At 44.2% G+C, this 13,543-nt stretch overlaps 1 protein-coding gene across 15 annotated transcripts in view; it reads left to right on the top strand.

The window, feature by feature from the left end:
• KMT2C (lysine methyltransferase 2C) overlaps positions 1-13,543 on the top strand; it is a 196,109-nt gene that overhangs the window by 51,719 nt on the left and 130,847 nt on the right. For all 15 annotated transcript variants that reach the window (XM_084507334.1, XM_084507327.1, XM_084507337.1 and 12 more), the window contains one exon: positions 6,632-6,770. In XM_084507334.1, the coding sequence (XP_084363460.1) occupies positions 6,632-6,770 (139 nt within the window). The remainder of the gene's footprint in view (positions 1-6,631; positions 6,771-13,543) is intronic.

Genomic DNA, 13,543 nt, shown 5'->3' with positions numbered 1-13,543 from the left:
TACACAGAATCACTGGAAATGGTGCTGTTTGGTGTAGATCTGTGTCATTTTTTGGAAAAACGTGTCGAGGCTGACTCCAGTTTGGTAGAAAAAACGTTAGAGAGATTTAGATTTCAGTCCTAATTAAAATCTCCACGTTGACTCTGGAGCCATAGGAGGATGTGCCCTGATAGCCTTTGTCTAGATCAAGTACAAAAAGAGCAAAAAGGAGCCGGTGATAAAAATTTATTCAGGGTAATAAAAGAAATACCAAAGAAAATGCAGAGCACTGAAGAAGGACCATTGGAAAATGGAATGAATCTTAAATTCACAGAATCACAGAGTGGTTTGGGTTGGAAGGGACCTCAAAGCCCATCTAATCCCACCCCCTGCCATGGGCAGGGCCCCCTCCCAGCAGCCCAGGCTGCCCCCAGCCCCATCCAGCCTGGCCTTGGGCACTGCCAGGGATGGGGCAGCCACAGCTCCTCTGGGCAGCCTGGGGCAGGCCCTCATCACCCTCACAGTGAAGAATTTCTTCCAAACACCTAATCTAAATCCAAATTCACAAGTAACACATATAAAATAACATGGAGTGGAAAATTACCACCCTTATGTTGTATAAACAAAAATTGGCTCTCAAATACCTGTTGCTACCTGAGTAGCAGCGCAGTAGCAAGGCAGTGCTGGTGTTCTGCTGAGAATTGCAGCAGCTTTTGTACTTTGGAGGAGCAAATCAAATACTAAGAATTCCTGGTGCAAAGGAGTAAGGGGAAAGAACCATCAGTGTGTGGTTTTCTTTTCTTTATATTGTAGTTTTAACGGTTGCTGTATAAATCTGTGGCATGACTGTGTATTGATGCTACATGCACTTGTGCTTCCCCTTCTCCAGTAAGGATGAGCGGTAGTTGGGAAAGTCCAGGGAAGGCCAATAAGTATGACGAGAAGTAAATAATAGTTTCTGTGCAGGGAGCGGTTAAGGCTGAAAGACTTCAGCCTGAAATTGTGGGATTGAGAAGAATTTAATAGGGTCCTGCAAAATGATGACTGATAGAGAGAAGATGAACAGGGAACGATGATTCATTTTGTTTGGTAACTCAAAACTTAAGGGACATCAGGTCATGGTCAGAGCATACAGGTAGGTGCACTTGCACTCGGCATGTCCTTAAATTACCAAATTCATTGCTACTGGTTGCAGCAGGCATGGAAAATCTGAGTGGGTTTCAAAAAGACCCGAAAATAAAATCATGGAAAAATGATCAGATGAATTCTGTTGAATTTCACTTCTTGCTTGCCTCAGTCGCAGATCTCTGGTAGCTGGTTAACCAGAATATGTGTCATGTGTGTAATGACATCAATTAGCTTAGACAGTCATACACCAAAAGCCTTATTTTCATTTTATAACAGGTACAAAATTTGCACTGAGGTTTTTTTTCCTCTATAAAATGTCTGTTTGAATGAAGAGTTAACATCCACACTGAAATGGAATAAAGAAGAAATGTGGGCTTTCTTCTTGTCTCCATGTGTCATGACTTTCGTAGACATCGCAGTGCTTTACCTCCTTTCAAATAGGGGGAAGAGGGATATGTAGAGGTCTTCAAATACAGCATGTGCATCGCTTGGGAAAAAAGTACTTCTGATGGTTGCACGTGATATTGTGGGGTGAATTTTGCAATGCTGACTTTAGATGCAGAATGTTTCCCTCTGTCTGTGGAGGATTGGTTCATGTGTTGGCCATTTCTGGCACACTCAAACTTCAGTCTGCTTTTGTCCCTTTAATCCCCAGTCATGATTTTAGTAGCAGAATGTATGGCCACAAACACAGTGAAGTTTAGGTAGAAGCAGGTAGTGCCAGGAGCTATTGGCAACCATCTCCGTGTGTAAATTCATCATTTACATCCTTTGTTAGGATTTCTTTCCATGTTGTTGCACTGACCTGTTTTCTTCCTTTGTTTCCCCTGCCGAAAACGGGAGCGTTTTGATGTTGCTGGTATTTCCCCAGCCCCCTACAAGGCTGTGCACAGCCCTTGGTCCCGTTTGGCATTATCTACAGCAGCAGTGCCCCTTTTTGTGCAGAGATAACAATTGCATCTGCTAGTTAAGAACTTTTTATTCCCTCCTGCAGAAGACATCTCAGTGAGCAGCAGCTGAGACCCCTGGAATGCCCCGGCTGTACGCGGTGGTACTGGTGTTTTCCAGCCTGGAACGCTTTCTGCTCGTATTGGGGGTTTTGCAAAGCTCCTAGCACGTGCTTTGTTGGCTGCCAAATTACAAGTAGGTCTGACAGCAACCAGTAAATTGGTTAAACAACCACCTCGTCGCATCTAAACAGCAGTAGGGTTTTTATTTTATGTTTATGGCAGCTGTTTTGATATTCCCCTCCCTTCCCCCTCAGGAGTACTATGTACAGAATAGTCTCACAAGATTTGAAAGGAGATTTTTTTTGACATTATTTTCAGGTTTTGACTTGGAAAACAGTTCCTAATGTTGAAAAACAAACAAAGATGAACACCCAACCCCTCCCTCCAATACAAACAACCCAGCTTTTGGATCTGTTGGTGTCTTTTCTTTGCCCTGTTGCCATAGCAGTCCGCACGTATGTTGCCTTATCTTGCTGTGGACTTCCCCAGGTGGCTTGCAGGATAGCGTCTTGTGATTTGCAGAAAACAGAAAAGGGAGCAGATCAGACCTTTAGCCAGTGTTGCTTCATCACTCTTGCTTCATCCTGTCCCCAAAGAAAACTGTGATCGCGTAACTCCATTGCAGCCATCCCCAGTGTCCTCGTTCCCTGCATGCCCACGACAGCCTGGAAGGGACCTGGTGCCCCCGATGAGCTCTCAGAAATGCAGGGCTCCCACCTGTGAACCTGCGTGTCCCCTACATCTGGCCTCAGGAGCCCTCTGCCCATCTGAAGATGGAGCAGGAAAAGAGGAAGGTGTCAGCACGGTTGTTCTGATAGACACAAGCCTCTCGATAGGCAGTGTAAGGAAGGAAAGCAGCGAATATTGGGAAAGTGGGCGCTCTGTGTCATAATGAGGGTGGTGTACCATGGTTTTGTCCTTGGGTATTTGCTGTCTTCTGCTCCAGAAGGAGGAATAAAAAATAACTATTACGGAAATAAATTTTTGAATGCTTAAAATGCAGAACTCTAGGAGACAGATTTTGTTTCCTCATAAGAAATTGGGGAATGACTTATTAAATAATGTAAAACCTAAGGCTTATCTTGTCACCCCAAAGCCCCATCTTTAGGCAAAGGCTGTGAGTGTTAATTAAAAGAGAAATTTAATACACGTGCTGTAAATTTTCCTAACCCTGCTCCTTCTCCTGTATATCTGTCTCCTGTCTCCCCGAGTAGCTACTACCTGTTTGTTACCACATCTCTGAGGAGGCAATGTGCACGATGCCATGGGCTTGTGCACGTGTTACCAGTCATCATTTCATGGGCAATGTGCTAAGTTATCTTGCACCTAGATGTACTTCCCTCCTTGCCCCTTGGGGGATTTCTCTTAACGTACCTGAGAAAAGAAGGCCTTCCCCTCCTCACCAGTCAGGTGGGGAAGAAGTGCTCTCTTCAAATAAATATTTTTTTTAAATGCTGTGTTTCCTGTTGGATTATGGTGACGTTAAAACAAAAAAAAACAACAAAGCAAGAACTTACAGTGGGGAATTTCACAATTAGGTCCTTCAGTTCCCAGTTCCCCCACCGCCTCGTTGGGCCAGACCTGAAGCGGGACAGGAGCCGTCATGGAAATAGGATGCAAAATAAAGCCTTGTACGGGAATCTGCAAATGAGCCTCACATTTATTAATCATTCATGGTTCCTTCATTCCCAGAAACTTCAAAGTAGGAAGCCATAGCCAAGTCTGAAGGAAGTTCATTAAGTGCAGTGGAAAGCAGTGAAGGCGTTAGGCCTGGCGCTTCAGGAACGTCTCTGAGGTGGTGATAAGGAGATCCCCCATATAGGGCTCCCACATCCTAGGAGCTTGGCTCAGGAAGGTCGTTACCTCTGTTCTTCTTGAATTTTCTGTCAGAAAGCTTGGAGCCCAGTCCAGTTCTGGGCTCCCCGGTACAAAAAAGGCGGGGATCTCCTGGAAGGAACCCTGCATAAAGATGATGAGGAAAGGCTGAGAGGCCTGGGTCTGTTCAGCCTTGAGAAAAGAAGACTGAGGGAGGGATCTTACCAATATCTGTAAATACCTGAAATGTGGGAGACAGAGGGATATGGGCAACCTCTTTTCAGTGGTTTCTGGGGACAGGACAAGGGGCAATGGCCACAAAATGGAGCCCAGGAAGTCCCTCACCAACGTGCCAGAGAACTTCACGGGGAGGGTGACGGAGCACTGGGACGTGTCTCCTTGCAGTGCTCTTGGTGGGCACAGACTTTGCATTTCTACTGTTGTGGATGTCCATTAATGTGTAGTGAGATGAAAGAAATGATTCTTGCTTACTTGAAAGTTTTTGCAGGCACAAAATACAGGAAAGTTCCTTTCTTTTGGAGTTCAGCTGGGTTAATTAAAGGTGTCAAGGTGAATCAGAGCAAGGCCACAGTTACTGGTGGTCTTCCTTGAGCACTTCATGCATGGCTGTCCCAGGCTGTGTTGGGTTTTCTTGAGTACCTCGTGTATCCCAGGCTGTGTTATGGGTTTTGTTTTGAGATTTAGAATCTGCCTGCCTTGTAGGTGTCCATGAATTGTATACAACTGGTGGTGCACCCTCCAAGACACACAACAGCTCTCCTCTGATCTCTAATATAAAGGAGTTTGTGCTCTTAACTGAGGCTGTGCTTGTAAATTTTGGGGTCACTTACACAAAATTATTCTTTAGATCCAACATACTTTGGAAAATAACTACAGATTGTGCTGAAGGGCTCTGTTGGACACTGCCCTTTTCCTAGTCCAGGAATGACTGTAGGGATTGTTTGTTCAGATGGGCCAAAAGCAAATGATATTTTGGTCTGTAGGTGTTGTTGTTTTATATATATCTATATAGTCGAGGGTTGCAAGGCAGGGCATTTATTTAGTGTAAAGTGTTTGTCCAGCATCTTTTTTTTTCTTTCTTTTTTTTTTTTTTTTGAGGACAGGTTGGTGGACTGGTTTTGAAGTGAGCCATTTGGCCTTGCAGCAGGCAGTCATTTTTGGATGTTTCAGAGGTCCAAAACCATTTTAGATGTGTGGCACTCAGCAGCTTGACTGAAATAGGTGAAGCAGTTCCAGCTTACACCAGCTCAAATACCTGGCACACCCAGTCAGGAACAGGAATTTCTTATACTTTTTTTCTCAATTTTGCGGTTCTTTTAAATACTTTTGGGTGCATTCATCAAGGGTTTTACACATTATACAGTGTCTCCCTAAATGAGTTCACTTTAGGTTAAAGAATAATTTTGCTTAAATCTTTCTGTATCAAACAGAAAAGATTTCCCCTTCTTGATCTGCTCCGGTGGATGTATTTCAGTACAACAGACCAAGATAGGCTCTCCTCAAGTTGCAGTCTTTTGTCCTAAGGCTTTTCCTCTTTTATTGTTCGTTCTTGTAAGATTAAAGTGTGTAGCAGCTTTTTTGCATGCCCACCTATGTCGCAGATTCTCCTAGCCATCCAGTTCTCCACTTGAACCATTTATCTTTTGCAATATTTGCTTGTCTTGCGAAACGTGCATTAATCGTTTTTCAAAGCGTCTTAAGCTGGATGTGCCAAAGAGCATCAGTCGGAGACCTGCAATTGTTCCTGCTTAGGTTTCGAAATGAAGGTATAGAGGAGTGCAGATATACCATGTTTTATTGCTCTCCAGCCTTGACCAGCTCCCTTCCCTGGTGCCTCCGTGTGCCGGTACGCCCAGAGCGACGCCCTGCAGCGCTCTCCTGACAAACGCCTGACTCACTCGGTGCAAAGGACAGGACCGAACGGGAGCAGAATTGAAGTTGCACACACAGTGGCCGCTTGTTGTTTCGTGTTTCTGCTCAGAAAGAAACTTTCTAGACAAACAGAAGCTTTGTCAGCTGTAGATGTATATATTTCTGTCTAACAACTGATGTAAATTAAAGGGATCTGCACAAACTGCAGAATATATTCCAACAGTTCAACGTGGACATGAAGCTGGCATAAATCATTTCCTTCCTTCCTTCAGCACCCCAGCCCTGTGCCAGCAAAGAGTTAGTGTAATCAGGAATGAACTAGAGCAGGGAATTGATTAGAGTTAAAGCTAACCTGTGAGGAAAAAAAGGTGTATTATAACCCCGGTTAGTGTGGTCACCCTGGTACTTGGTGTGGGATGAAAATGCGGGCGCAGAATAGATGAGGGGAGAAGGAGAGCGCTGCTTTTGGCAGCCCTTCTGCATGATGCTTGCTGGAAATGCATGTAAAACTGCAGCCTTGTATGAAAAGGCTGTTTGTTGTTGAGCAACACCCTCTCCATCCTATTCCTCATTGCTGATTGAACATCTTCAATTCATGATCATGTGCTACAGTATGTAAATAACTTTACAAACGTTCAGTTTCATGTTTTAGATGTGAAAGATAATATTTTCTTACTTTTGTTGCATCTGATGACAGTTACATGGGTTTATCTGTCTATAAATAACATAGATGTTCGCATCACCTTCTTACAGGTCTGGTTTTAATAGTCAAATTAAATAATTCTTCATTACTATTTTTTAAACAGAAGTCAAAGAGCAGTCTGCAGAAGAAGATGCCCAAGCAGAAGTGGACAGCACCAAGCAGCTAACACCAGTCCTTCAGCGCTCAGTGTCTGAGGAGTCTGCAAGCTCCACCGCCTCTGTTGGTGTCGAAGCGAAAACCAGGTGAGTAAGTGAGGAGATGGGTGCTGGGGCAGGGCTAGGAGTTGAGTAACGGGGCACAGAGTACTTGGAACACAGACTCAGGACACGCTGCTGGTGCTTTGAAGTATTAGTAATGGCAGCCTGTGTTGGCAGCTCTTGTGTTTGAGACTGATGGCTTAATTAGTGCAGAGGGAGATCAAGGTGAAAAGCATGTTTCTTGAGTGTTGTCCTCAGATTACACTCGTAAACCCTCGGATTACAGCATATTAGCTGTTTAAATTAAAACAGATAAAAGTGATAGGAGATAAAATGTGATTACTGAAGTGTTCCTGCAGAGAAAACAGTGTATAAGCAAATCCATGTACAATTGTTTCTTAAGTTTCAGTTTGTATTCCTGTGTTTTTAGGAAGAAAGAAAAAATCTCTTGCAAATTCTACTATATTTTTTCCTTATTTAAGAATTCATAATAAAGAAAATAGCATTACTGTTTTTTTTCCCAACTTATTGTCAGTATAAATTGCCTCAAAATCAGTGAAAGTATTAATTATATGTAATTACATTATTTGGGGAAAATTAAAACACGCTGCCTGTGATCACTGTTGAAACGGTATCACAGAATTCTAGCAGAGCTTCTGTGATGAAGCCCTGCTAACAGCTTTTAACCCAGTAGCAGTTCTCGTTGGCTGCAGAGCTTGCTGTTGCCAGTCTGTTAGCAGTTACCAGACACTTACAGGTGTAATTATATTTCGACAGACGTGGAGAGAATAATGTAATCATTTTACATCCTCCTAATCAGACGCAGAGCACGTTTCCCATGCAGAAAAGTTTACTTGATTTACTTTCTTGCATGTATCATTTTCATATTTTACCTGCTCACAAGCTTGTTAGCTCCAATAGATGCTTCCCTCCTTACAGACAATTTTGGTTAAATATGTCTTGCGTGTGTACCTGGAAGAAATACACAAAAATCCTGATTTTCATGGAATTTTCCTAAGCTAATACTAAACTGTAGTAAATATGTAGTGCAGCTGGAACTGAACAGTTGTTTTGGTTCTTTGTTTGGTCCTGTTTTGGATCATTTGCAGAAGTTGCTCATGTTGTTTCATCTGCTCTCTGTTCTTCTCAAGGTTACTCTCTGGCTCTTATCGTGGGTGGTGGATTACAGCACTTTCCCTAACCATAATCTCTTTCTTTAAAACTGGACAACAGTCAGCCAAAAAAAAAGCCTTTTTTTTTCTTTTTTTTTTTTTTTTTTCCCAAAAACCAGCCCTTATTTGTACTCAGTATGTTTGTTCTGCCAACTGGCAGTGCTGAGTTCGATTAGTCAATGCTGAAAGCATAGCATGGGTCCATTGCTTTGGCTGATCGAAGCATTAAAAAGCTAAGTGCTATTAATTTATAAGTAAAATAGTAATGATCATACCCTGTCTCTAACATTTTTGAAAGAAATGTTTTAAAAAGATGTGGAACAGTTGATTGGGAGATTTCTCTTATCCCAGTTGGTTCCAGATTTGGATGCAGAAATCATTCGTGTCCTCATAATAATGGAAAAAATGTAACGCCAGGTTTTATTGGCACCATGTCTTGAAACGGAACAGCAGAATGCCTCTTATGAGCTGGGACTTCTTGATCAATCGCCTGTCTCACTGTCCGTGACGTGTTGACACAGGCATCGTGCCTCGCAGGGGTGGAAGGGCTGGATGCTGAGTGCCTTGACTCTGTTTGCTTAGGAGAAAGCACAGCATGTGAAATAACACGCACTGGTGACTTTCAGTTCTCTTGTGTAAGGGTGGGAGGGAATGTATGAAGATTTAGGATAAAATAAAACCCCATAAAGGCTTGGGACCTGTAACTTGGGGAAGCAGCACTAAAGCTGACTTCCAATGAGTCATATTCACCAGCTTCATCTCTTCTTGTGTGAGTTTTTCTGTTTCATTTTACAGTGTAAGTAACTTAATCCAAGGGAAATGAATATATATGTATGGAAATAAATGTAGGTATGCGAGAGGTATGGCAGTAATACTGTAACAGTGCAGGAATTGGTAGGGGACAGAAGAGAACCAAAGCTCCTACCAGCAGTAGATGCAGATGTAGGTAGAACTACTTTAGCACCACTTTTTTCAGTAAATAGAACTGAATATAAGATAATTTGGGGCTTCTACCTTTGGCAGTAAAGATAAAGAAAGGAGTTAGGGAAGCAAAGGACATGGGGCGTAAAAGGAATTTTTAAAAATTAAATAATTTGCTAATGAAAAATAGCGATCTTGGCATAGCAGGGATGCATCAGCACTAGGATGGGGACTGAGCCAGAGCTTGGCTGGCGTGGTATTTTTCTCCTGACCTCTCCTGAGACTAACTAAGAACATGGAAGAGAAGGGTGATGGAGTTGTAGCCAGTTTTGGAGCCTCACAGTGCATATAATACAGAACGGGGTGTCCGGGAGAGCCATTAACTGCGAAGAGGGTGGGAATTTAACAACAGATTGAGGATTAGTGCTCAGAAAGCAACGTGCTAAAACCCTAGAATAAACACCCCCTCAGCCAGACCGGGGTATGGCAGGCTGCAAGGGGTGAGGTGTGGGTGTACGCTGCGGAGCACTGAGTGAATTATTGACCACGCGTGGGGAGGGGCAACAACGTCAGGCAAAGATAAACTATCGAGCCCGGCAGTGCTCAAAGCAACGCTGCCAGCGCTTATATATCAGGAGCGGCAGGGGGGTTGGAGCCTTTTCCTTTGGTCGTTCCTTCTTTTTTTTTTTTTTCTCTTTTTCTAAGCCCTGTGAGAAGCTTCTGTCAGCCCCGGATTTATGGTGGGGTGGAATCCAGACCCTTCGAAAGGAGCCTGCTCCTGGGGTTCGTGCTGCTGGCAGGGAGCTGGGGCAGCGCAGCCCTGAGAAGGCACGCGGCCAGGAACCAGCTGCAGAGCCCACCTCCACCTTCCTCCTCTGCTTCCCACATCGTCAGCCCCAAGCATTAAAAGCTAAGAAGAACGGCCTAAGAACACAATTTTGTAGGAGAACAAAAACACCTTTTGGTTCATTTTATTTTCTGTCTGCTTTCTGAGGCTGTAAATGGCATTAATTGCGCATTTTCAGTCCTTTTGCTGAAATCACGAAGACAGAACATCCTTTAAAAATCGAACAGTGGAGCTGCTGAGATTTTCACGTGGCTTTTTAGATGAGAGGCTCTCTTGTGAGACTGTCACTAAAACTACAAAAAAGCTGGCTACACACTTTACTGGTCTTCTGCTTTGCTTTTTAAATGGGCAGAGCAGATCATTTCCATTCCTGCACAATTACACTATCCCCCATTATTTTGTTGCAGCTTTTAAGATCAAATTTGGAGTCTGGAGATGGAGGGGTGGGGTTCTCTGCTTCTGTTGAAAAGAAGTTGGTGAACATCTGTTGATTGTATGAACAAAGAAAATACTTGGTGAAAAAAAGTAGTATGTGATATAAAGTAGTTTAAAAATTAATTGATGAAGTTGCAAAGTCAAGCACCTTGTTCAGGGGGTACCAGAAATAAGATTAATTTTGAAACTCTAATCACTTCCTTTCCTGCACATGTGTGCAGGAAACTACAGTTTGTAGTTTTACATAAATGCTTTTCTGTAGGAATTCTGTGTGCAGAGCGGACCTTACGCACGGAACAGGGCACCTGAAGTCACTGCATGGCTTTACCTTCAGGCTTTTGGATCTAGGTTTAGCATTTACGGTGAGCATTTATGGTATCAATCCGTGTAAGCATTTACAGTGTCATTCTCTGAGGTCAGGGATGGAGTTTTGCATCTGCAAAGTGCAGACATCATCCTTTCATGTTACATCATCCCCCTAAAAAAATAGGTTGTTTAATAGTAGCAAAATAATAGCTTGTCGTTCTGTCAATGACTGGCCAACCTCAGAGTGAAATCACTAAGACAGCCCGATTTGAATATCGTCGGTAGGTAGAGACTAAGACAGTAGACTGAACAATTAGAAAAATTGAAAATTATTTCCTGTTTGTCCATCCTGTCTGTCTCATGCAGTGACTGCGGAAATGAATTTTATGACTGCTGGTTGTTAAAGCAGTTCTGTCTCAGCTTTGTAGGGCAGAACGGGGCCTTTGCAAGTCCCCTAGTTAGCTCCTTTCCTAAGGCAGGCAGGTAACTGCAGCTGGCATTCTGGACAGAAGTTTATGTGAACTGCTCTTAAATCTTCTTCCAGTACTAACGGATATGGTTTAGTGGGTGATACTGGTGGTAAGGGGACGGTTGGACCAGATGATCTTGGAGGTCTTTTCCAACCTTCATGATTCTTTGAGTTGACATTCTGGCCTTAATGTTTTTTATGCTTTCGTGTGCTGGTGGGACTCGGCGTTCCTACCCATGCCTTTGAGTTGCACAGTCCTTTGCTACTTGCATTAGTCTGCTACACAGAGATGGTCCAACCACGGAAACCCCATTTCGAAATGCCTTGTGTGAGCCCGTTCTCCAGGTTCTTGGTGTCCTGCTCCCAGTTACTACTCGCCTCTCAGGGATGAAGGCTTTGAGGCACTTTTTCTGTCCCTGCTATCCTCCAAAGCTTTCCTCTCTCCACCTGGTTCTGCCCCATTGCTTACGTGCAGCTCTCCTGCCGCTTGTGGGCAGCGAGCCTAGCCCTGGCAGGTCAGATCCGTTCGCTGCTCGGACAGCTTTTCCTCCCTCTGAGAGATGGCAGCCGGGCAGAAGCATCCCACGAGCTGGGTTTGGTGGCTGGCAGTCTGTCAGACCACGCTGAAGCTCTGACAGCACGACGTGTCGGGCAGCAGCTCACACAGACCCGGGCACAGCAGCGGATGGGACGCCTGCTTTGTCAGAGGGTTTCCCCGCTGCATTTCGGTCAGGAACGACGGTAGGAGCCGGGCATCTTCGCTTCTGTTCCACTGTTGGGTGAATACAGCTGTCCTGTTCCCCATCACCTTCCATTTCCCCTGCACGGTGAGCCTTCAGTCTCGCCCTGCCCATTCACTCATCATGCCTCCCTTCACTTCCAGTTCAGTCCCAAAACGCAGTTTCCTGTTCCCTCCTCCTCTGCTCTGCCTTCCAGCCGAGAGTTTCTTCTCTTCGTGCCCGTGTTGGCTTTCCTGGAGGCAGACAGACAGCTGACTCAAAGCACTCGCAATTTAAATGACAGAATCTGGATTCGCAGCAGCCGTGAGCTGTCACTGCAGAGATGATCCCTGTGAGCGTCTCTAACCTTTGCTGGAAGCGTTCACGGGGAGAGGATGGTGCATCTGGAGCCTGCCTTCACGTAGGCACTGCGACTGGAGCCTGCTCAGTGCTGAGAGGATTTCTGAGCAGGTTTCACATTTTCACGTTGAGAATTTTGTGTGGGTTTGACCTGCAAAGGTTTGCTTTGAGCGCGTGCGGTCTACTTGGTGTGACCAGAAACACTTGGAAAAACAAATCTGGGTTACAAAAAGTGTATCTGTAACTTGCAAATCAGGTTTAGAAAACTTGAAAAGATTCACAGAGCATCAGAAGGGTTGATGACAGACACGGAGCAGCTTTCCTGTGGGGAACAGTTAAGCAAGGTAGGACCCCTCACTCTGAAAGAGGCTGGAAGGGGAGGATGACAGGATTACAAAATCGTAGGTGCCCTGCGGAGGGTGGCTGCGTATCAGCTGCTCAGTTTAATGCAAAAAACCAAGGGTTTGTCAGGTGAAACTTTCAGGGCCAGATGCAAAATAAAGGGAGGCAATTCTGTGCCTGGCAGACGGTTGTCTAGACTGACGTGGAAATCCGTGCCAGAGGATGTTGTGCAGTGAGGGGGAAGATTACGTGAAATCAAGAGCAGACCGGGCGAGTTCATGGAAGAGAATTTGAGAATTACTGAATATTTAGGGATAGCACCTGGTTCAGGAAGGCTCTGACCTGAAAATACGTGGAGGCATGGCAAGTATCATGTGTTTGCCCTGTTCTTTAATACCCCCCATGCTGATCGTATTTCCAACACCGACCATACCGGGCTGGCTGGACCTTTAGCCTGACCCAGCACGGTTTTCACTAAAGAGCCCACTCTGGTGTACTTCACCTTTTCTTTAAGCATGGTTTCAAAGAAAAGACACAAAGTTTGCGTCACGCAGAACAACATGGCTTTCCATTCCCTAATGCGGCTGAACGATTTTGATGGAACTTCCTCGAAAAAAAAAAAACTTAAAATTGATGCACACTGATGGTACATAAAAGCATATTTGTACTTTTTACATCTTAAAATGCCAGGTAAATGTGGTGTTTTGCTGATGGTGTTTGGGGGGTAATTTTTTTTTTCTATTTGGAAGAGTATCATGAAGTAGATGATGCGGAGGTAGAACTCCAACTGTGCTGGTGTGAAAAAATTGGGGAGCAGTTATTGTTTAACGTCGTTTAATTGCTTTGTGCAAACCGAGCTTGAAAATTCTTCACCAGAAGTTCTGGAGATTGTATGGACTGCCCCCACCTCCCTTCTTTTTAAAGCAATTGTACTGTGTAAGTGAACTGCTGCTTCCAAAACCACATCTGTGGAGCAGTACAGGCTGTCAGACAACTTGAAAATTTCACGTTGTCCTGTGATTCAGTTTCCTATGGGAAGGAGAGTGTTGTGTGTAAGACATTTAAATACAGCTTGCACCTGAGAACTTCTGCATCTTTTTCCATGTAATGTCTTTATTTTGCACTTCTCATACTTCTTCATTCGTAGTGTTATTAATTCAGGAGGGAGATTTTTTGGGTTTCTCTGGCTGTATCAATGTGAAGCCATCACATGTCCTGTAAGGAGATTTCTCCGTAATTTGCTTCGG

The sequence above is a fragment of the Aythya ferina genome (assembly GCF_964211825.1).
Source record: "Aythya ferina genome assembly, chromosome: 2".
Classification (NCBI taxonomy): domain Eukaryota; kingdom Metazoa; phylum Chordata; class Aves; order Anseriformes; family Anatidae; genus Aythya; species Aythya ferina.
Note: the sequence above shows the minus strand (reverse complement) of the source record. Positions and strands in the feature narration are given on the sequence as shown.